The following is a 23,494-nucleotide window of genomic DNA, read 5'->3' as shown; positions in this document are numbered from 1 at the left end:
AATAAATAAGGCTAGCGACTTAGAATGGCGACTAAAAGCTAAGTGGCCGCATAACTCCCTCGGGAGTCGTTAAAGACAGACAAAAGGACATTAAATGGACGCTCATGTTACTCTGTGATTGATGGATGTTTTGAAAGGCCACAGATCACTAGCCATTCTAATTCTGTGAGAAGGCTAGAAGGATGATTATTTCTCATTTCCCAAAATGAAAAGTACCGGTAGCTCTGGTGACAGAGAGAACATTTAGTTCTCTGCATCTGTGTTGCAGACTTCCAGACGCAGCAATGATTCCACCGAACAAATAAAGGTTTGCAAGATATTTGTAAGCCTGAAATTTAGACAGTTGAGTCAGGGCCGATAAATTATTCGTACACTGAGGATTACTCAGCATTTTCTAAAAAACTGTTAAACAGAAAAAAATAGGTACCACACTGATATAGCAGGAAACTAGGCCTGGTTGACCCAGTTCAATGGCCCTGGTGAAACCTGGTGGTACCGCGTGTTCACAGGAGTGTGATGGGATGCATTGAAACTCAAACAACAAAGTCAAAAATATTTGCGTAATAAAGACAATGATTCGAAAGTTTATTAGCTTTTAAATAAGGAAACAGTAATAATAATAATATAAACAACTGTCAGCCGGTAACAAATTATGTTTGTTTATCCTTTATCTGAATGTACTTCATTCTTTTTTTTATAACATATTCTGGATCAGTATCATATCACCATTAAAAAAAAATATTAAAGTAATATGATTTCAAAGGTGTAAAAAATTTTTTTTTTTTAAATAATAATTTTGAGCTTCAACCTGGGTTCACCTGCGGCACATCGCCACCTCCCATAAATGCCTCAACGCACGTGCGTGCCTTTTGAAGTTCTGGCATTAGCTGCGACGCCCCGCTAACACCCGCCCCTTTTTCTGACGTCATCGCGGCAGTGTCCGTGCGCTCCGCAGGGCCAAGGGACTGAAGGGAGAGAGCCTGCTCTGATAAGCCAGGACGGGGCGAGGCAGCGATCCCAGTGTTCATCTGATCCATCATCGCTATGGGGATCACCACGGCGTTCTTTCTGAACCAGGCCCTGATCCCGTACTACCTGAAGCCGGTCCACCTGGAGACAAGGACTATGAGACAGTGCAGTTGAGAGCGTCGCTGCACCACAGCCGAGCTCAGCTTCTCTCCTCCGTCAGCTGAGGAGGAGGAGGAGGAGGAGGAGGAGGAGGATGACAAACATCTAGAGATGGGAAGTGTTTCTCCTGCAGACAACTTGGAAAAGGACGTGAGCTCCAGCCCCATCGGTTCGGTCTAAACCGGGATGGCCGCCATGCGTGTGTCCGCAGTGGTGAGTCTCGCACGTCTTAATTCACCTCCCAGTTTGTTTTCATCCTTTATTCTAAGGAGTACTCCAGCAGGTTCTCCAGTTAAAGGGACAGTACGTGTTTTTCTCTCCCAGACTGAACTTCAAATCAAATATTTCACAAGTTTGGCTTTTAGATAAAGACCAGAAATATAGTATTTTTTTATATATATATATTTATATTTTAGATTTAATATCTCGTCAGAATCGCGCAGGCCCTTTTGAGCAGAAACATCAGAGCGGAGTCTCCAGTGGAAGGATGGAGAAAAGACAGAGCAGCCAGTGGTCTATTGTTTACCGCACTCTGAAGGCAAACAAAGAGAATGGGAAAAACAATTATTTCAACAACAGATTAATTGAGCAAATATGTCACAGAAACACAATTGACTAATTACTGCATTTCTGTTGAAGGGTACAAAGGATTTAGGTTATAGGTAAGCTTGTATTGTTGCAAAAAAGCACCAAAAGTAGCATAATTAAACTAAAATACTCATTTTACTGTAAAAACTAGAAAAGCACTCAGAGAGCACAGACCTCCACCAAGCAGCTCATTCCACTCCTAATTGGATTGACACCATCCACATGGTGATCTGTATCATCATCAAAAGGTTATAAATGGTTCTTGGTATCTTTATACACCAACTATAAAAAGTAAAAGTGAATCAGAGTTTATGTGTATTTTTAACTGATTTCTGAATCCATAAATGTCATTTTCAATGTTAAAATTAAATATTTTCTCCTGACCTCATTCTGGATCAGATCCAGAATACACTTTGCATGATAGTGCATATTGGTACTAGCGTATCATACCTTTATGACTGTGATTTCTGGTGAGTGAATTGAAAGCATATTTTACAAGATACGATTTTTTGAAAAACCCTCCATGAAAAGTAAATGCAAAAATATGGATTTTCTTTTTGTGTCGTGATAGTATTCGCAATCCGGATCTGATCCGGATGAAATTGAGTGGTGAGATAGAGGCCCCCACCCTACATGACTGTGTCAAATTCCATAAACATTGGTCAATAATCAACTGAGATATTGGGTAACAGATTTTGCAGCTCCATTGACTACAATGTTAATGAAAATTGTGATCTGGAATCCAGGATCTCTTCTGGATCATCACCAAAATGTATTCAATAGTTCCTGGTAAGATTCCCAACATTTCCTGAATATTTCCTCAAGATCAGTCAGTAAAAAACCACAAAAATATCCAGTGGAATAAGCGGAAGAGACCGAGTATAATTGTCACATTCGCCTGACAGGATAACAGTCAGTAAAAGGTGCGGTTAAATATAGCTCTTCTCCACAATTCAATGGTTTCATCTTTGCCTCCACTTTTCCATCCAAAAACAAGTTCTACAAGAATATTTCCTTTTAAAAAGGTGTTGTGTAATTGCATAACCCTAATGCATTGAGGCATGTAAAGTTCAGAGGAAAAAAAACAATCCTCATGAAACTATAAATTTCTGGAACCCCTGCTTTTAAATTTTACTTTTGCCCCCATGGCTTTATAAACGATCTACAAACAGAATCTGTTCCGACCAATGAATGTCCCCGTCGAGCCCGCCCGCTCCCTGCTCCGGTCATTAGCAGTAAACACGCAGTTATCAAGCGGCTCCTGGCGGTGATAAACTCAGCATGACTGCATCTAAGCAGAATCTCGTTCTCCGAGTCACGGATCACGATGACGCGAGGACACACAGCAACAGGTGCCGCTGAAATGTGTGGGTAAACATGGGTGTGCTGGGGGGAGGAGGGGGCGAGTATGTCTGAAAAAATTGTGTGTGTGTGTGTGTGTGTGTGCGCTTGTTGTGGGCTCTATTGTAATTGAGGAATAATTACTGCTAAATGTCTGCCACATGGATATACGAATAGAAATACAAAAATACCACCCACACTCAAGATTGTGTATACATGCAACTCATTATCACACACACACACACACACACCAGCACAACACTGGTTGTTTAGTCGATGCATTCCTAGAAACCCTGCAGGGTGTCTAAAAGTACCGCAGCAGTGAGGTGTGATGCTCGTCTACTTCCTGCTCCAGCTTGTTGCTGCTATGAATCAAACTGTTGTCACACGGGGAGAGGTTTGAATAGTGTCGCTTCCTCACCTCGCAGACAGGCAGCACTTCCTTGATGTCGACAGGCTGCACGCGGTGGCAGCGTGTCTGCTAACGCCTGCTAGCGCTTATTGTAGCATGTCGCGAAGAAATATACAGACATTTTAGGGTACCTCTGTCTGGTGTCCGTATCAGTGTCAGCCGCGTCTTTTTGCCCTTAGCCTAATGGTACAGTAGGGGTCAACAAGAGGTCGTGTTTACTGCAGCTTGTTAGAACCTCTTGCAAGAGTAGATAACTGCAAGAATATGAATGCACTCAGTAGAACCCCCCCCCCACGAAGGCCAACCAATCCCACACGCCCCTGACCATTCCACAGAGTTCAAACACAAATATTTTACAGGTAGTCCCCACTGTAATTCATATTTGACATGGTCCTTTAAAGTCAATGATGTGCAGTTCTTTAAATGGCCACTAGGGTCCAGCTTGACAAAAACTCGACCTTCATTTTGCCTCACTAAATACAAGAAAGTGTACTCCTTTCTTCTTCCACTGCTTTTCTTCGTTAATCTCACTCCAGTTCCTCCTAGGCTCCACTGGAGATTTGCAACTCTGCAGATCGGTGGTGCATAGCGCATGCACGATCACTCAAGCATTAATACACCGTCCCCACTTTGCTCTGACTCTCACACTGGTCAAAACAGAGTCTCTGATGCATGCAGTCCTGGCAGCCCAGCAGATTGAAAAATGTGCGAAGGACATGTCCATTTTACCGTATTCAGTTTCACCTGAAAATTTGAACTATCAGTATTTCCGTTTCTCTGATGCCTTCGAGCGAACTTGGTCCTGGGTGTGTCTGGATTTCCTGCTCAACCACCGTTGATGCTTGAATTACAGGGCGTTCTGCTCTGCCGGTCAGCCAGCAGACAAGCAGTCACAAAGTCAGGGGATAATTGTTTGTTTTTCTTGGTGTCCATTTGTGCTTTGGGTCAGAGCGAACCTGCTCTGCAGAGGTGGCACCCTGGAGCCCGTGTGACACAAACAAGGACTCCTTAACCGACAAAGATGAAGACTCCATCCTCAAATCTCTCCCTTCACCACATGCTCCATCGTTTTTGTGAAAGATATTTACAAGTTGGAGGGCAGCACAGTGGCACCACAGTCCCACCTTGCCCCGGAGAAGAGGTTATTGCGGTGAAGAAAATGGGAGGTGGAGCGCAAGGGGCCCTAAACCATGTGCATCCTACTGCATGTCTGTGCGCTAGACAGATTATGATAGTTTATGAGCAGTACACCAAGACACAGAGACAATGCTGACGGTTATAGAAATACCGGTACTCCTGACAGTACCTGCAATTTGACTTGATTTATTTTACCGCTTTTTGTGCCCCTGCTGGGATTTTCCTAAATGCCAAACTCAAGATGCTTGTATCTGAGTCTGAGGGCCGGCTATAGAGGCTTTTAGAGTGTCAACAAGCGACCACCGCAAGACACACGCTGACGACAAGGGAAAGTCTATTTTTGCTGCCACTGGCTTAAGGCGGTCTTTCCCTGACAGACTGAGTGGCAGCTGTCGCTGTAATTATCCCCACTTGTTTAAAACTGTTGCTGCCGACAGAGCCCGGTCGGCTTCGGAGAGGAAGTGTGCGCCGCTCGGTTCTCACTCACCGCCTATCGGCCATTGTGTCGTCCATTAGCTTCAGATATGACGGTTGATTACATGCTGACTCAGCATGGAAATGTCTGCAACCAGTTCTCAACTGGGATATAGTTCTAATATAGTTCTAAAATGTATATCCATCCTCGTGGCATAGAAACACAATTTTTGTGTCGGGTCAAAAAAATGTTTTCAGAAAAACAGCAGTATAAATGAAGGCCCTTTTAAATTGTGCTGTAGTAACTGCAGCTCTGTGAGTCTCTTAGCCTTAATGGAGTCAGGCTGCCAGAGAACATGACTCAGTCAATGTGGGTGTGTGTGTGTGTGTGTTTGTATAAACTCCTGCCATAGGGCTATTCCCATATCCCAGTGAGCAGTCAGCTTCCCAGCAGCGCTGAGAGGAGGCCTGAGTCATAGTATGCCTGAGTCAAGCCTCAGTTGTGAAAGTGAGAGCTGGTCAGGGACAGGATGCGTTGGAGAAGTGATCAAATGATGTTGTTAAAGCAGGAATTCCCTTTGTATTTTGTCAAAGTATCTGAATACTCACAGAACATAAATGCCACAACAGATTTAATAACGAGAGCGACAGTTCAGTCACGTCTGCCTACCTGTGAATAAAGGCTTGTTCACTCTGGTTTTCAGAAGATAAGCTTCAGTTTTTCCTCTAACCTCCTCCTTTTCCTCTCTTCCCAGCTCTTATATACGGTGCTGGTTGAGATCTCAGCCCGGGTCTTGACCACAGGCAGCCCAGCAGACCGGACCCTTCTCTCTCCACGCCACTATCAACACATTGATCCTGACTCAGGCACCCAGATGGTCTGCAACAAATGCCCGGCAGGCACTTACGTGTCCACTCACTGCTCCCCTGTAGCCGTGAGGGACTGCAGCCCGTGCCCCGGAGGCACCTTCACGCGACGCGAGAATGGGATCCAGCAATGCCATCGCTGTCGGGCTCCATGCCCTGCAGGCTTTGTCGAGAAAATGACCTGCACAGCCACCCAGGACCGTGTATGCGCGTGCCCCCCCAACAGCTTCTTGCCAGGGGATGGTGGCACAGAGTGCAAGCCGCATTCACTTTGTCCTGTAGGAACCAGGGTGAAGAAACGGGGCAGTGAAACAGAGGATGTGCTCTGTAAGCCGTGCACCAAGGGGACTTTTTCAAATGTAGAGTCGAGTGCAATGAGGTGCCAAACCCACACAGATTGTCAGACTCAGGGGCTGGTGGTGATCACAGCAGGGTCTAGAGATGGCGATAATGTCTGCGGAGCCCCTTCCACAGCCCCCTCTTCATCAGTCTCCACAACCACCCCTCCGGTGCCTGTACAGGCTACGCTAGTACACAAACCCATGACTTCTTCATCCTCTCCGGCTGGACCCACACAACAAGGTGAGCACAAAAAGTTAAAAAGTAAAATTTGACTTTTCAGTGACTCTTAATATGTTTGTCACTGCAAACATCTATTTTCCTATTTTGATGGCCTAAATTAGGCTATTTATATATAATAATTCCCTATTTTAATTCAGATGCATTCCCAAAATAAGTAGCTTTCTAAAAGGCTTTGTATACGATATTGAAATAAATGTTTTAACACATATCAATGCATTATTACTCGAGTTGCTGCCGCAGCAGGATCAAGTGAAGGAGGTACCAGTACTCAGAATACAGTGACCCCCCCCCCCCCCCCCCCCCCTACCCCCAGCAGGACTGGACACAGCAGCATGCTGGCAAATTTCTCACAACGAAATGTTGAGAGGAACAAATGTTATTTCAGCACAAGCAAACAATGATAACATAACCTTATCGGAGAATTTAGAAGAATTTGGAATTTTAAAAAACACGCGTCGTCATCGAAGCCTTCCACCATGGATGCGGCGGAGGGCAGCGTCATAAGAGCAGGTGTTGGGTTTTTGATGCTCCCGTGAACCTGCCGACAAGGTAATGAAAGGGATTAAGCATGCATTCTGGTGACAGTCCTAAAAAGCAGTAGCCCGTTTATAATCCAATGTCATTATACGTCACTAATCCTATTAGCAGTAGCACACAGGAACAAAGTGAGCAGCTTTGTGTTGATTGCAGCCATAGTGATAATCAATAGGCATTGACCACACACAAATATTGACTTGAGTGTTACAGCTTGTTTCCATGTCAATCAAACCCTGTCCCCTGCGTGTTGCTTATCTCAAACAAGGACGATCCCGCTGTTTCTCCTTTTATCAACACATGACAGTTTATTTATGTTCCCACTTCATTTGTAATTGGACATGTCCATCTGTTAAAGGTCCAACCATCCACACCTCCATGTTTCTAGGCACTTTGCCTCAACATCGATACAGCTGAGGTCTGATGGATTTCAACAACAACAAATATGGTGACGGTTTGAAGAAGCTGTGATGATTTACCTAGGATGGAGAGTTTATTCACCCCCAATGATTAAATGGACGTAGATATACATTTGTGATGCATTCTATTTTTCTTCTTCTTTATCTCGCCCATCTCTCTTCTTGTGTGCTATTTGCCTCCATCAATCTTGCGCCGTCTCCTATTACACGCAGGCATCCATTCGGCAGCCATACAACTGAGAGGTAAACTGGATGGGGAAGACCATCGTGCCCTTGGGATTCTCCTCAGCCAGTCTGGCATGGAGACCCCAACAAATTGGAATCCTGCATGGATCCAGGGGGAGCACAACCAAGAGAAGCCCAATTCTGATCCCGTGCCAGGCCCTAGAAAGAGAGCAATGGATGGTCTGGATGGTGCAAGGATAATCAGGATCGAGACGGGCATCAGCAACACAGCAGGGCAGGAGAGCCGAGGTGGTGGGGGTGGAGTCTCCAGCTACAGTAAACCTACTCGCAGGGGGTCCCCGAGACCCAGCACCCATAATGACTTTGACATCAACGAGCACCTCCCCTGGATGATCGTGCTGCTCCTTCTATTGGCGCTGGTGGTCATTGTGGTGTGCAGCGTGAAGCGGAGCTCTCGTGTGCTGAAGAAAGGTCCCACGCAAGACCCCAGCAGCATCGTGGAGAAGGCCGTTCAGAAGAAACCACCCGCACCTCCAAAACAGGTCAAAGAGAAGTGGATCTACTATGCCAATGGACAGGGTAAGCCTAGATAGAGATGCTTAGCGATACGCCAATGGGGGACACATCAAAATAAAACATTTAGGTGTGTTCGGCCATCATGAGCTTTCAGAGTTTAGTGCAAATCTCCAGAATTTTTTTTTCATGAATGATAATTGGTTATTTGAAACACATGATATGTGATTAATAGCCTATCAGAAGGTCTTTTCAGGGAGATTGTGATCAGAGGTTGTTTGGCTGGAGCAGCAAGATAAATATTCCATAGAGAGCAGAAGTCAGTGGTGGAAGCGGCGGCTGATGACTCTGCTGAGACACACGAAAGCGAAGTAGGGGAATTTGCCAAGGCCGATTGTCATGGGGAGAAACATTTCCGAATCCAAACAATCCTGCAGCACTCGCCTATCAATGGGAGCCAACCAGAACTTGTTAGTGCTGCTTGCACTCCTTGCAGAAGTTGATAATGCCTCTGACAACATTACAATGCATTATAGAACACAAATTATTGTTGCTCTAATTTAGTGTAATGCTGGATGTCCTGGTGTGTCAGGACACGTGTTAGTTCTGCTCCTGAGCTGTGATGAACCGTTTTGTGACACCAGTTTTCTTGTGAAATCAATTCTGCCCCACAGCATGTGATGATGAAGGGCAGTGGTTACCCAGGCAAGGGTGTGACCCTGTCGTACTTTAGTCACTTTCAGCACATGCACTCAGGTTCCCTTTGTGCTCGGAGTACTCTCAATTCAATATGGTGTGTCATTACTTCTCTTATCCTGTTTCACTGTCTTGTTCCCCTTTGATAGTTACTTCGCTGTATCTGTATTTCTGTTTTCTCCTCTTCTATTCGAATTCTCTTTCTCTTCCTTGATTTTTCTTCTGCTCCAGCTTTTTTTTCTTTTTTTTTCTGCTGCAGCTTTCTTACTTCTTGTCTTAACATTTTCCTTTCTTTCAGTTCATTGTTTCTCAACTCTCTTTTGTTTTTCACTGCCCTCCCTAATTTAATTTCCTCTGTCTGTGTGATTTCCCATCTCTGGTACTAATTACCCCCCCCCCCCCCCCCCCCACACACACACACAGTCCTCTCTAGCTCCCATCTGTTGACACTAGCTGGCTATCAACAGGCAAAGTTGATTTTGTCCCACAGCTGAACTTGTTTTCACTCTGAAAGAAACCCAAACCCAGGGACGCCTCCTACCTGAGGCACTCAACTCTCCACTTTGAAACTCGGCATGTGAATGCACGCTGTGATACGGCCGAGCCACCCGCCACCCCCTGCCTGCTCCCTCGCCGCCAGACCACTGAGAACTGGAATAATCTGGTTTCAGCTGCATCTGGGCCGGAGCTTGGTTGGCATTCACATTTAGCGGGTCAGTCAGATCTCTTACTGGGTGGCAAAGACATAGACAGATGAACATGAAGAGAGAGAGTGCAATGCAGACTTTTGTTGCACGTGCTTCACCGTATCGGGGCCTCCCTCTTGTTACCTAGCAGCCAAGACACATGACAAAGGGAAATATAAGTAGGAAGTAAATTCAAAGACATTTTTTAAATATTTTGTATGTAGTTCAAATCAATTTGGTGCATCACAAGGAATATTGTAGTTAGTAATTCATTTTCATGTTTTAATCATCAGTAAAATTACATATCTATATATAATTCCTCTTAGTTAATTTCCTTAATCGCATTGTCCGAAATCTGTGGAGCCTGTCCCAACAGTCTACGGGCGAGAAGCGGGGTACACCCTGGACAAGCCGCCAGTTCGTAGCTGGGCCACTCATAGACAATCATTCACTCATGGACAATTTAGTGTAACCAATTCACCTAAGCTGCATGCTTTTGGGGGTGGGAGGAAGCCGGAGAACCCGGAGAGAACCCACGCAGACACAAGGAGAACAAACAAATTCCTCATAGAAAGGCCTCAAGTCAAGTTTATAAGAAAACAAAGAGCAATCCTTTTTTTGATTCCACAATGGGGATTTCATTATTTATTTTTCCACAAATATAAGCATGAATACACACAAAGGGGGCTTATATAAACACAATGGAGATACTCTACTCGACTCTACTCTACTCTACCTCTGTTACAACTCTCCAGCCAGCCAATGGAGCCTTTGAAGGCCTTTTCCTGCAGCACTGGTCAGGATGTTGTGTTACAGATTAACTCCCAGCAGAGATTGTTGATTTCCCATCCTTCTGGAATTTCTCTTCTAGTTGCTTGGAGTTTTCCTAGTCACCCAGGAACTCTCTTTCTTTCTTGAGAATTTTCTGAATTTGAGTTCTTCTAATACCAAAATCCGAGTGCAAGCTCATATGCCACCTATCTTGTACTTATGGATAACCTCAATCTTCTCCGCTAGCATCAACTCCTTACCTTGGTGTGTGTGTGTGTGTGTGTTCTTGATTGGATGAAAAAACCTTTAGCCATGTGTATGCATTTACAAAGAAATGTATGAATGCACATGCAAGACAGCTAATTCACATAGAACAAAAAATAAAGCCTCTTAATCCTTCCAAGGTGCGTGGCAGGCTCCCCTTGAAGGTCGTAATGCCGTAATGCCCCTTTACTAGAGCAGTTAAAACACATGGATAATGAAAGAAATAAGACAAGGGAAACGTCAATGCACAGATCACACACATGCAATTCTTGGCTTGTGTTCAGAGCCAATCAGAGAAGTAGTGAAAACTGCTACTCCACAGCAGGGCTGATTGGGGGGCTTTCCAGGGAAAGGTTTTTATTGCAGAGGATCTGAAAAATGTGTTTGCTCATATAAAACAAGGCTTCAGTAGTCAAATTAAATGAGAAGGAATCACAAAAATGTTGTCTAAAGTATAGCTCGATCCTACGTTAGGCTGACCTTGCTGTTAAAGCACATTTGTCCAATTCTCCTCACTGATTGGTTAATATTACCGTAGATAGAATCGTATCCACAAGGTTTCAACTTCTCACATAAACGCCATATTCTTAGTTTCAACATAACAAACTCCCTCGCTTTTTATTTAGACAGTGCCCAACCATAAATGTCTTCAAAGAGAGACGGTCAGAAAACGGGCTTCCTCATCCCATCTTTATTAAATTTTGTCAAGACCACAAAAGCAAAATTGGAGCAATACATTTTATGTGCTCCAAGTTTAAATATATTATATTTGGAATGATTCCTATTGAAATGCATGTCAGAAAGGTTTAGGAAATCATATTCTGTTTTATCAATGCTTGACAGATTACTAGTGTTAAGATTAGCAGAAACATTCTGCATATAAAAAGCAAACCAAAACTTTGTATTACACCTTAAAAAATATTCAGCAGTAAGGTTGAATGCATATACTTTATATAAAATACCACAATGCCTCTTTAAGCTTGGGGCGCTTTGTGCTTTGTGTGGTCACCAGCAATGCTATTTACAACATACATTTCCAAAGTAAGATGCAGATATAGAGGAAAACATGAAGAAAACAACATCCTACCTGCCCACCCTTCTCTCTCATTAAACATCCACAATGTTAATGATGCCAGGCTCCACATCCAAGCCCAGCGGGGAGCCACGTGGTAGAACATACTGTAGTAGCAGGGTGGGCCGACGTAGCCTGGGTTTGATTGTGAAGGGCCTGGTTTGGAGCTATATGGTGCTTGCTGTGCTTTCGCTAAGCCGCACACATTTCACAAATTTAATGTTCCGTGTTCCCAAATTGGAAAAAGAAAATTGTACGAGGACTACTTGATGTGATTAAGATAATGGTCTTTTCCAAAAAATGCTTCCCATCCTGTGAGACACGGCAACAGGGTGGAACTTGTGTTTTTTTTTTTTTTCTTACTCAAAAACAAAGCCTGGTTATTAAATGGCGTGTTGGATGCTAATGCTAGAGAATCCACAAGCCACAGCTGTAGTTATGAATTGAGTTAAATATAAAATACCTGACATCAAATATTATTGAAAAATCTTCAGCTCGGTTTTGTGCAATTCTGCTCACAATTAAATCAACAACAACAATAAAAAAACAATAAAAAACTAAAAAGATGGATGGATAGTTAACCAGGCAGCAGCATCATTCTTTATGTGTCAGTGTGAACAAATGCCTGCAGCTCGCAGCAAGTTGCTGCTGTTTTACGCTAAATGTCTACACATGATACAGGAACGACTGAACACACACAGTAAGACCTATTCACCCTACTGGCTCCCCATTTAAACACATACACATCTGCAGCCTGGCGCACTGAATCATCACCAGTCATGTATGGGCCATGTAAATATGGTCATCCAGCAGTGAGGCACACAGAGCAGGGGGGATTTCTCATCTGTGGCTGAGTGGTTGATGAGAGTGGACAGAGCTCAAAGGACGGCACGCGAGGCTGTCTTGTGACCCGCTAGGAAGCACGTGAGTTTAATTTGCCATCGGGAAATAATATATTTGTACACATATCTGTGTGTACAGCATATCTGTGTGTGTGTGTGTGTGTGTGTGTTGAGCCATGCCTCCAACCTCTGGCTTACATCCATTTAATCTCTCATCCTGGGTTTATGCACTAAGCATGTTTGCTAGAGGAGACATGTTCGGGATAAACCCAGTGTCTATCCCAGAGGAGTTGACTTAAACTAAAATGAAAATATAGAGGATTTGTAAACAGCTTTATGTTTGAATTACCAAAGAATGCAATTAGAAAGATATGTAATTGACGCCGTTTGTCCGTGTGTCTGTCTGTCCACATGTCTGACTGTCTAAGAGAAAACCCGGGAATCATCCGTCACTAATTTTCCTTTCTCTCTTATATCAAATTGTTGATTCATGGTCAAAAAATGCTCTATTCCAAGCTCTTAATTTCTCTTCATTTTCCTCTCCTTGTTAGGGGTTGATATCCTGAAGCTGGTGGCGGCGCAGGTCGGCACACAGTGGATAGACATCTATCAGTCGCTGGCCAACGCCACCGAGAGGGAGGTGGCTGCCTTCTCCAATGGCTACTTGTCAGATCACGAGCGGGCGTACGCCGCCCTGCAGCATTGGACCATCCGGGACAGCGACGCCAACCTGGCCAAGCTGATCAACGCCCTGCATCGGCGGCGCCGCATTGACGTTGTGGAGAAGATCCGCTGTGTCATGGAGGACCACCCGCAGGTGGGTTGGATGGAGGTCAGGGAAAGAAAGGCTGCTTTGCTCTGTAATCAGGAGGTGCGATGTGAAAATGTCCTGCCCTATCTGCTCTCGCAACTTTACTGTTGCCCGAGCTCAGCACAGACTGATGACTTCATCAGTAATGGTAACCACTGAGTTGTAATATGTGCAAGTACTGACTGCTCTCAACAGACAAACTGAAGTATCACTTCCATTTCTGCTGCTTGCTTTTCAAATGCACGCATGCACGCACACGCACACACACACACTTCTTCATCACCATTTGCTTTCCTCCTTCTACTCTACTTGAACTCTCCGGTGATTGGTATCAAATGAGTGTCCTCGACTCGCTGAGGCCGGCGCGTGCACAGCTACAGCCTTGTTCTAGTCGTCAATATGCACCAGCCATCTGATCCGAGCGTCTCAACCCTGCAGCACTCTGGCCTTTTGTCACTGCCCATTAATGAGCAGATTGTGTGTGTGCTCTCTCTCCAGCTCGTAGATCGATTGTGGATAAGATTGCAGATGATAAAATAGTTTCGTGAGGGGGGGAGGCATGATGGTTATGGCTCATTTAGTGGGTGCAAGGGACAACATGAAGTCTACTGGTACAGTCTAAGGACATGAAAATTATATGTGGGCATCCTGGCCTGTCTAATAATTACAAATAACCAATGAATGAGCTCTCCTGATGTAAACGCCTTTTATGTGGGAAAACAAGTGTGAATGAAGTTCCATTGTCAAACATCACATTCCTAAATATGCAAAAATATACCAGTGGTTCGCCCGTTCAAGGTTTTTATATACCGTATATTCGGAGGAGGTCGAGTCTGAGAAAGCATCTTCTTGTGAAAACATGCCAGGGCAGACAAACACAGGCATTTAAGAACGACATTCTTAACGTCCCTGGTGTCATTTCACACCAGGTGGGTGTGACTCAAACAAAAGGATCATGCCAAACAATCAGTTACTTAACAATGCATGATGAACTCAGGGTTGGAAAGCATTCGCTGAATCATTTGTAGTCTGGATCAGCTGTTTCCTCTGTCTGAGGGACATTATCTCTGCTCTTTACGCCAGTTTAAAGCAGACTGCAATCCTCTCACCGTTCCTCCTCACTTATGAGACAGACACGAATATACAAAGCAGACATACGGATCAAAACTATGACCCTGGGTAGACGTAAGCACCGCAATGCTACAGGTCAGTATCCAGAGGTAAGCAAGATGTCTACCTACCCCAAAAAGCACCCTTAACATGGGCGTGACAGGAAGCCCTGCTGTATTTAGAAACACACCGTAGCTTATTCTCTATGATTGATGTGAAGTTTTAATAGAGATACCGCTGTATCATTAAAAGTGATTAAAGGGCAGTCATTCCGTTTCATTTCAGTGCATCTTCTTTGTGTGGCGAATGGATGCAGGATTTCAGAGACTTCAGGAGACAGAGTTTGTGAAAAACACTGGAAATGAGTGAAAATAAAAGGCTCATTTAGTTACTGTTCTCTTGGTTCAGCTCAACATGAAGAAGAGTTATTTCGGAACATGTTTCTATTATACAGTTGGAAGAGGAGCTTCGGTTTGTTGAACTCTAATCAGGCAGGGCACAAGTTTTCTGTTTAGTGGGACTTTATTATAAATATCTCACTTGAGTACACTTCCAGTTTTTCTGCCAACTGAGATGAAGGTTGAAACCGTAGATCCGATCGCTCGTGTTTTATGCCACATCGTTGCTCCCTCGGAAATTACCCCGGTGATTTGTGCAATAAATCATGTTAAATAGAAACTATAAAAATGTGTTCCAAGTTGCAACAAATGAGAATTTCACAACGCTTTGTCATGCCTGAGCTATAATGAACAACATTACAGAATTACCAAATAAAGCCAATTAATCCATTCCTTTGGAAGTATTCCTTATGTGATTTTCCCATCATTTACTACACACACACACACAAAAAGGAAATTACCTCAAACAGGTTGTAAAACTAAAAACATTATAGTGAATTTCAGTCTGCGGTGTAGCTGCAGAGCTTTACTGTGCTCTACATGACTAGAAGGATTTGTGGAAAGTTCCAACAATCCTAAAAGATTTAGGACATTTCTAAAGTTTGGAAAACCTGGACAAAGGCATGGACTATCTACAGCTATTACATTTATAAACAAGAGTGCAGGTAGCTGTTGCAGCAAAGCTTGGCAGAGTAGATTGGAACTGGCTGTGATGCTACGTCCCGGATAACCGGCAGTTGACAAATGGCACTTAGAGGCCCACTATCAAGAAAAGATTAGGAGTACAAGTTGATAACAGAGAGAGAAACGCCACTTTGCATTCAGACCACAGTAAATAGTTGAGTGCCATCTGCACAGATGCATGTGAATGAAAAGGAGACTCCAGATGTTTTTACCTGTGTCCATTGGTTGACTATAGAAGGAGGCATATTATTAGAGGCATATTATTAGATTATGGGATCAATAAAGTATTCTGTTTCACGGGAAGCAAACAAACAAACAAGATACAAGCAGACACTATCTTTCTTTCACTGTCTGTCGTCTTTCTCCTATTTCTCCTCTTGACATAATGAATGCAAGGAAAATGTGGAGCACCGTAGCTCTTTTTCCTTCTGCCATAGTCAAGCACAATCAAATGCATTTTCTGTCCTGATTGGGTGTTAATGGCTCAGGTCCCATCGGATGCCTTTCAGCTCTTCCGTAATGATCCCCTTGAGATCTTAAAGTGTAACCACATCTGGAGCTTTTTGGGGAAAATTCCCAGAAATTGCATAGATTCTTTTAAATTGAATTTATAGAGAAATGTTGTGTGAGTTTATTTGACATTCAGTATGTTTTAATGTGATCTGACGCAGGCTTCAACTTTAAATGTCAGTGCAGAGGTGGTTTGGGTTTGGTGGTGGCGCCCCACACAGCTCATATCATGGCTGCTTCTGTTTTCAGGCTAACAAAAGCCAGGTGAGAGTCTTCCCTGATTTAATTAATCCAAATATCCCCTGTTTGTCCCCTGCGTCCTTCAGGATGCGGCAATCTGCCAACCCTGCCATGGAAAGGCTAGCTGGCACAGTGTGTGTGTGTGTGTGTGTTTGTGTGTGTGTGTGAGATAGAGAGAGATAGAGAGAAACGAAACGATCTGACTGAGTTGCTGACACTCCCTGTCAGCACATTACAATGGGCAGGGTCTTGAACGCACACACACACACACACACACACACACACACACGATTTTAACGATTTTTCCGGTCCGTGATGGTTTTCCATTTCGATTCCATTTCTGGACTTACATTTGTCGACCTAAATGTTGGTACCGCAATGCCTGAGAAGGGGTGCAACATTTTCAAAGTGTTAGCATTCTCTGAGGGAACGTTTAACTGGCTCACTGATGAGGTGAACAAGAATCACGACAACTGGCTGCTAGTTTTAGCAAACTGCAGATGTTCAAACACTCACTATTTTGCACACCATGTAGGTGAGGGTGCGTAGTCATGCTAGTTGTGCGTCTGATTTTGCACTGAGGTTGGACAAAAGCATCAGTGAAGATGATGTGTCCTTACGTTTATGTTTCTGGGTTGTTGTTTTTTTTTTACATTTTCTCTCAAAGCATTTTTGTTCCAGTTACATTTGCTCCTTTGCCAAACGGTCTCAGTCACGCTGTTTGTTTGCATATGTCTTTGTGCTTCCCTTCATGCATGCATGGAGAGCTTTGTGGGTGAGACAGAGCATGCTTGTCCTGACAGAATCACACGAGTTTTGCCACTGCAGCGCTGTGACCCCCCCAGACATTATCGAACAGAGAAGAGACACGACAAAGAGACCAGTGCTGGTGTTTCTGTGTCACGTCCTGTTCGAGCTCATCTGTCAGGCCTGACTGAGAATTCGTCTAAAGAAACGTTTCCAGCCTTGTTACATGTCATTTTCTACAGCTATATTTCTGTTTGTTGCTCTGTGCAGTTCTTCTTTTTCCCTTTTCCAGCATGCGATGACTGAAATTACCTTTTCTACTGCTGTGACCTTTATACACGCTGAGAAAAACAAGATGTGCTCTCCATGAGAGCAACCCCAAACCGGTTGCTACTGGTTTAAACCACAGGTTCATTTGTTGTGTCTTAATGTAAGAGGATGTACTGTCCCAAAGTGGGACGCTTCACTTCCTGCATCAAGACAAATGTCTTAATTCTCAGCAGAGAACCTGCCGATTCAAGTTTTAACATTAAGTGGCTAATTTTTTTTTTGCCACGATATTTTTAAGTTGATCACTTTTTTGTATTCATGGTGACCTTTTTCCCAAATAGTGTTGGAATAGGAAGGAAGACCTGCAGTGTCTCCGGCAGTTTGGTTGTTTTATAGTCACATGATCCACGTAGGTCCAATCATGGGAGGAGGGGGGGGGGGGGGGGGGGGAATTGTGTAAGTACGAGATAAGTTCTGCAGCTTTTTCTCCCCGTTCATGTTCAGCTCTATGAGCAACTGTGGAGAAAGTGCACTTAACTCTAAGAACCTTTGCGTAATCTCTGTTTTGGGCAATTGAACATCGCCTGTCTGAGAAAATGGACAACTTCTTTTGTACACTCTTCTGTTATGTCTCAGGGACTTATCACGGATGGAGCGTTACAAGGACTTAGTGGCAGCAGCTTGTCTGTTCCCCCCCGCCATTGGACAGCGATAATGATGTCATCACTGCTGTGGAATACTTTGTGGAGAACCAAGATGCCTACTTCTACCCAGAAGGAATCTGTTTGCTCTGTGGACGCTGGACTAAATATGTAATAAAATGTAAACATGCATGCCTCTTTCCTCCTATTTGTAGTTTGACATCAACCAGCTGACGACCTCAGTGAATGTAAGCCAAAGCCTCAGTCCCGCACCCAAGCCGCTCGATTCTCCTACCAGCGTTGGCAGCCGCAGCAGTGGCGGTAGCGTGCCCGGCGTCGGCGTGGAGCCATCGCCAGTTGACCGTGGCAAAGGCTTCTTCCCCGATGAATCGGAGCCCCTGCTTCGCTGTGACTCCACCTCCAGCAAAGACTCCGCCCTCAGCAGGAACGGATCCTTTATTACCAAAGGTGAGTGAGTTGGCCCGTTGAAACTCTTGCATCATCTTCATTGATGTGATTAAACATCATCAACGTTAGTTTTGATTTTAACATACAGCAGTCGTACAAAAATAAAATCTGAACCCCTCCTAAACTGTTGCTAGCAGTTACACAACGATGGATGACTTTAGGAACAACACACAACACGACACTGTTTACTATCCAGGCCCATAAGTTTTATATATGACGTGTTTACATCTCTATGCTATCACATCACAGTAACACACTAGAAGTTCACAATAGGGTCCGTTTTATTTGTATATTTCATATATATTTTTCTTCTTTTTGGTCAGTCAGCCAAACATATCAAATATAAACGATGATTTATATCTAAGTTGACTCAAAACCTAAAAAGTCTGTCGAATTAAAAGAGAGGTTTTCTTTAAAAGTGAATGTTTAATTTAGTGGGTTTTTAATCCCCGGAGTATCTTTAAAACGAATCTTCACTTGACACACCCAACTAGTAATATGATGGGTTTCTTCGGTGTAAGGTAGAGACTCTATTGTAATGAGATATTCAGGTAATGAGTATCAGCAGTTTTACTTTTTTCACCCAACCAGGATTGATGCGACAGCAATGCGCAATTCAAGCTTGGATTTTTGAATGCTGCACTCCCCCTTGTGGCAACTTTAGGTATTGTTCATAAATAAATCGATGCATAATAAAGCAGTCAATGCAGAGCAGCGTTTCCCCCACATATTTGGCTTGTGAGCTACTTTTAAAATTACCAAGTCAAAATGACCTACCTACATTAAAAAATGCTAAACATATATTTATTCATGCATATATGCTGAGTATATAATAACTACAGTTTTGGCCATTATTGTACTCTGAAAAGTTGCACTGGACAGAATCAGCCAGGGTTGCATTGTCAGGACGGTATCTGCTGGTAGCCAGCCTCAAGGCGATCATCAACAGTAGCGGGGCGGTATTTGTACGTCATATTTGGAATAATCTTCATGCGGGAATAGGCTGACTCACATGAACAATTGGAGCCAAATTATGCAGTCAAGCAGGTAGCACATACCGGTCGGTGCTCACGCTTGTGTGCTTCTCGTCTGTGAGCAAGTTGCCTGTCTTGAGTAAAGTAAAGTCTGACAGATGCTTTCCAATCTGGTGTTTATAGCGCACATGCCTCCTGCTCTGATGTGAGGATTTGCAAGTTCCCAAAATCCTCGGGCTGCAGCTTTGTGGACAGATGTTGCATTTTTTTTATTTGAAGGCAAAATTGACCACAATTTTGTCCATCCCAAGCAGCTCCAAATTAAGCTCAATCAACATGTTGGTTAGGTTGGATAAAATATTTCATGTCTCGCAGCCGCTGATTGTCATTTAGTTGGTTGTTTTCTGCTGTCCAGACAACTGTGATTTCACCTCCTTTAACTTTCACTTTCTAGAGGGAAGTCAGCGTCTGAGTTTTTTTTACAAGTGGTGTGAAAGTGCCGCTCCGCATTTCCCTTTGTTAAAATAGAGATGGTAGATTAGCAGATCAGACAAACACACTTTGAATAGGACATTGTGAAAAAACAAACAGTCCTCCTCCAACTCCATATGAAACTGATAAGTCTGATTCACTCCTCTGTCTCCCCTCCAGAGAAGAAAGACACGGTCCTCCGGCAGGTGCGTCTCGACCCGTGCGACCTGCAACCCATCTTCGATGACATGCTGCACATCCTCAACCCGGATGAGCTGCACGTCATCGATGAGATCCCGACCGCCGAGGACAGGCTGGACCGTTTGTTTGAGATTGCGGGAGTGAAGAGCCAGGAGGCCAGCCAGACGTTGCTGGACTCGGTCTACAGCCACCTCCCTGACCTGCTGTAGTGGAGGAGGGAGGAGAAGGCCAACGTGGCTCCGGGGTATAAAGGAATTTCCCACTGGGAGGGAAGATGATTGAGAACACCATGCCATGATGTGTGTTGTAGAGTGGGACCCCTTGATACCTTTCCTGATATTACTCCTTACCTTCCAGTTTTCTTCTGTTGTCCTGGGTTACTACCAGAACATCCCCCATCCTCTGCCGTGACACAAGGCTAGCGCTCATCGTAACCGAGGCCTTCCGAGTGTTGTAACCGCAGCTGCTTTTCCACTCTTAGTTTGCGTTAAACCGTTTTTTTTAAGGCGGTATTCTCAAAGCAGCGAGTTGAAACAACCAGGCTTAAGTGCCTCCAAACACAACATGAAAAGCTAATCTGAACAAAAACTGACACGAGGTTAAAAAGCACTTTCTTTATCTTCACTGGTGAATGCCTTCACCTTTAAAGGATGCGACTTTGCTGGTTGCACAGTCCAGCATCCCTTTTCGCATGGCAATATGTAGAAGGGCGCACATACAGTAGGTAATAAGCTTTAAATCCAAGGGACACTGGTATTATTCGAAGGGATTTAACCGGCTTCATTACTTTAATTAAACTTCATAAACCAGTATATTCCCCCGTTCTCCACAATCTGTGGTGTCTGGGGTTAGCGTTTGACCTTACTAACCCTCTTTTGGACCGGTAAGGGGGGGGAAGTGTTATAAAAGAAAGTTGTTCTGCTGCTCTGGAACAAAAGCCATATACAAAAATACTGGATTAAAACGCTATGCCTGATATAACAGTCCAGCGGTAATGTAACCTTTTCTGATATTATGACATGTGGTCTTGCTTTTGATGGACAGAGGCATTAAACTAACAATGAGGCACACCTTGAAGAGTGCGCCCCCTATTGTCTGACTATAGGATAATTCATATTCAGCTCTCTGCTCGCTCGCTCCGTTAGCGATAGCATCAACTAATGCAGCATTAATAAGGTGTTCATGATGCATTTGGAGTTTGATGTCGGCGTTGTTGGACGTCTGTTTCAGATTTCATGCAGTGGTTATTGCTACATGCTCTGACGATGCACTAAATCTGCTTTCTGTTGGAATGGACATTTTCTGTGTCCTTCATTCCCCCCCCCCTCCCCCCCCCCCTCCTTCTGAACAACTGTCTGTCCAACTTTTGATTTTGTTAGTTTGATTTCCTTTGTAGCATCTCTTAGTTTTCTCTTGTTTCCTTGGGCATTGACATGAATTCCTCTCCTGCCTGCCAGTGGCAGTGATGGGATGACCTGGCTGGAATGTAAGATAGTCACACTCTACTTGAACTTGTCCACTTGTGTTACTTGATTCAAATAAGCAAGACATATTGTATTCTTTCAGATCCTACCAGCGTCAAAGTTCGTAGGATAATATAGAAATAAAACTGAAACACACCAAAAACGCATCGACGATATACTGCGAGTGGTGCTAGATGTTAAACTCTGACATGTTGGCCTGATAATGGCTATTTAAAATATTCCAGACTGAGTGAAGATGTGGTGCCGCCGTGGCCTGTGGGATGTTGACAGTGAAAGTGGCGCGTGAGCCCGCTCGCCGCAGAGACACAAATAGCATCTCATGATAAGCCTGAAATGATGGCGGTCGGATGAGAACGACTCGAGTGGATGATGCCATCGAATTTCACATGTAACCTGTGTGTTTACTACCATGTAACCTCTTAAAAACAACCAATTAAAGCTGAAAAGATTTGTCACACGTTGTCATTTATTGGGGCTTTGTAAACATAGATCATTGACAACGGCATAACGTTTGCAGTAAATGTGCATATGCGCTGAATATGCATGTAAATTGGAGTATTTGTTCGCTAAGCTAATCTCTCAGGACACATCCTACATTGCTTTCATTGGTTCATTGATATATGCTACAGAGAAGATGACCAATATTTGGTCATTTTAAAATCATCTTTCCATGCTAGACTTTAAAATGATTATAATATTACATGCCGTTAAATCTTTATCGCATAGTTTTCATTCACTTCCTCCACGAGTCCAAACATCAGTCCAAGTATCACTCATGTTACATGCAGCTTAAGAACCCTTTTCAAATCCACGTTCATTGTTTCATGCTCTCACACACACACACACGGAAATATGCACAGACTGCAGAACGTGTTTTTCTTTTGCACACAGTCAGTGAGAGCCAGGGTCCCACAACGAAGCCCTCGGCTGAAGGACCACGGTCTTCCTGACTCAAGACAGATGAGGAAAATGAATAGATCAGTCCGATTTGCCTTTTTCAACTCTCCTTACTGAGCTGGAAAAGGGTGAAAAGAGAAAATTGTAAATACGACAAAAATGTTGTTTTTTGTTGCATCTCCATTACGTATATCGTTACACGCAACATATGGAGCAAGTTCCAAATATTCCCTTCAGATGACATCATCCACATGCTTGCAGCAACCTGTAAAGCAATGATTACTAAGCAGCAAAGATACAAGAACATGTATCTGAGCACATTGAGTGGAATTTAGGGACAATTTTGCAGTAGAACATTTAATATTAATGAGAGATTTAGTTCCTGCCTGTGGTGCATTAGAGTACTTTGGGCATTATCTATATTACAGTAATAACTTGACATACGAGTATAATTCGTTCCAGGACCAGGCTTGTAACTCAAACGAGCGCTTGGCCATCTAGCGCCAGCGTCTGGAAGTTGCTCGTGTCTCATATTTATGCTCGTATCTCAAAGCATAAATATTGCTCGCAGGTCTGCTCGTGTCTCGGAACACTCGTATGTCGAGGTATTACTGTATATCTTTAGTATATTGTCTCCTGTGCCAAATAATCATCATGATCACACACACAAGCAGGAACCAAGAGTGTGTCCTTACGAACTGTCTCACTCCTTTGTTTAAGCAACCACAGTGGGAAAGCCTTTTGAGGTTCCAGTTACAGCGATGGCGGTGGACGACCGCTTCTTAAGTGTTGGATTTGCCTGCTTGTGTGGGTTTCGTCTAAGACTCTAAGGGGTGTGTGAGTCCATCACGACAAGGCAAGGGCCCTGCTGAAGGTTGGAGTTACAAAGACGCCTTTGAACGCACCCATTCACAAAGGTCAGGCTATTTAACAGAGCAGAATGGAGGGTGTGCAAGGTAATGTAATGTGCCCTCGAGAAGCCATGTTGCAGGCGCAAAGGTTGCCAAGGGCAACTGAAAAGAGATTCCTGTATGTAGAACACTGCATGTGTCCCTCGTCTCCCATGTGGACCTGAATGCATTTGTTTTTATCTTTTAGTTCTGTGTTTCTCCTCCCTCACTCGTGTTTTGTGATTT

General features: G+C 43.8%; 1 protein-coding gene across 1 annotated transcript; it reads left to right on the top strand.

Annotated features, from left to right (window-relative positions):
* The first annotated feature begins 1,200 nt into the window (after positions 1-1,200).
* Positions 1,201-21,910, top strand: tnfrsf21 (tumor necrosis factor receptor superfamily, member 21). The gene is made up of 6 exons (XM_068753683.1): positions 1,201-1,341; positions 5,776-6,469; positions 7,636-8,187; positions 13,004-13,269; positions 18,079-18,331; positions 19,957-21,910. Exons 1-6 carry the CDS (start codon positions 1,315-1,317, stop codon positions 20,184-20,186), a joined length of 2,022 nt encoding a protein of 673 aa, XP_068609784.1. The 5' UTR covers positions 1,201-1,314; the 3' UTR covers positions 20,187-21,910.
* The last annotated feature ends 1,584 nt before the right edge of the window (positions 21,911-23,494 follow it).

Source organism: Brachionichthys hirsutus, chromosome 20 (genome assembly GCF_040956055.1).
Source record: "Brachionichthys hirsutus isolate HB-005 chromosome 20, CSIRO-AGI_Bhir_v1, whole genome shotgun sequence".
NCBI classification, from domain to species: domain Eukaryota; kingdom Metazoa; phylum Chordata; class Actinopteri; order Lophiiformes; family Brachionichthyidae; genus Brachionichthys; species Brachionichthys hirsutus.
The sequence above is the reverse complement of the archived record's forward strand: the minus strand, read 5'-3'. Positions and strand labels throughout refer to the sequence as shown.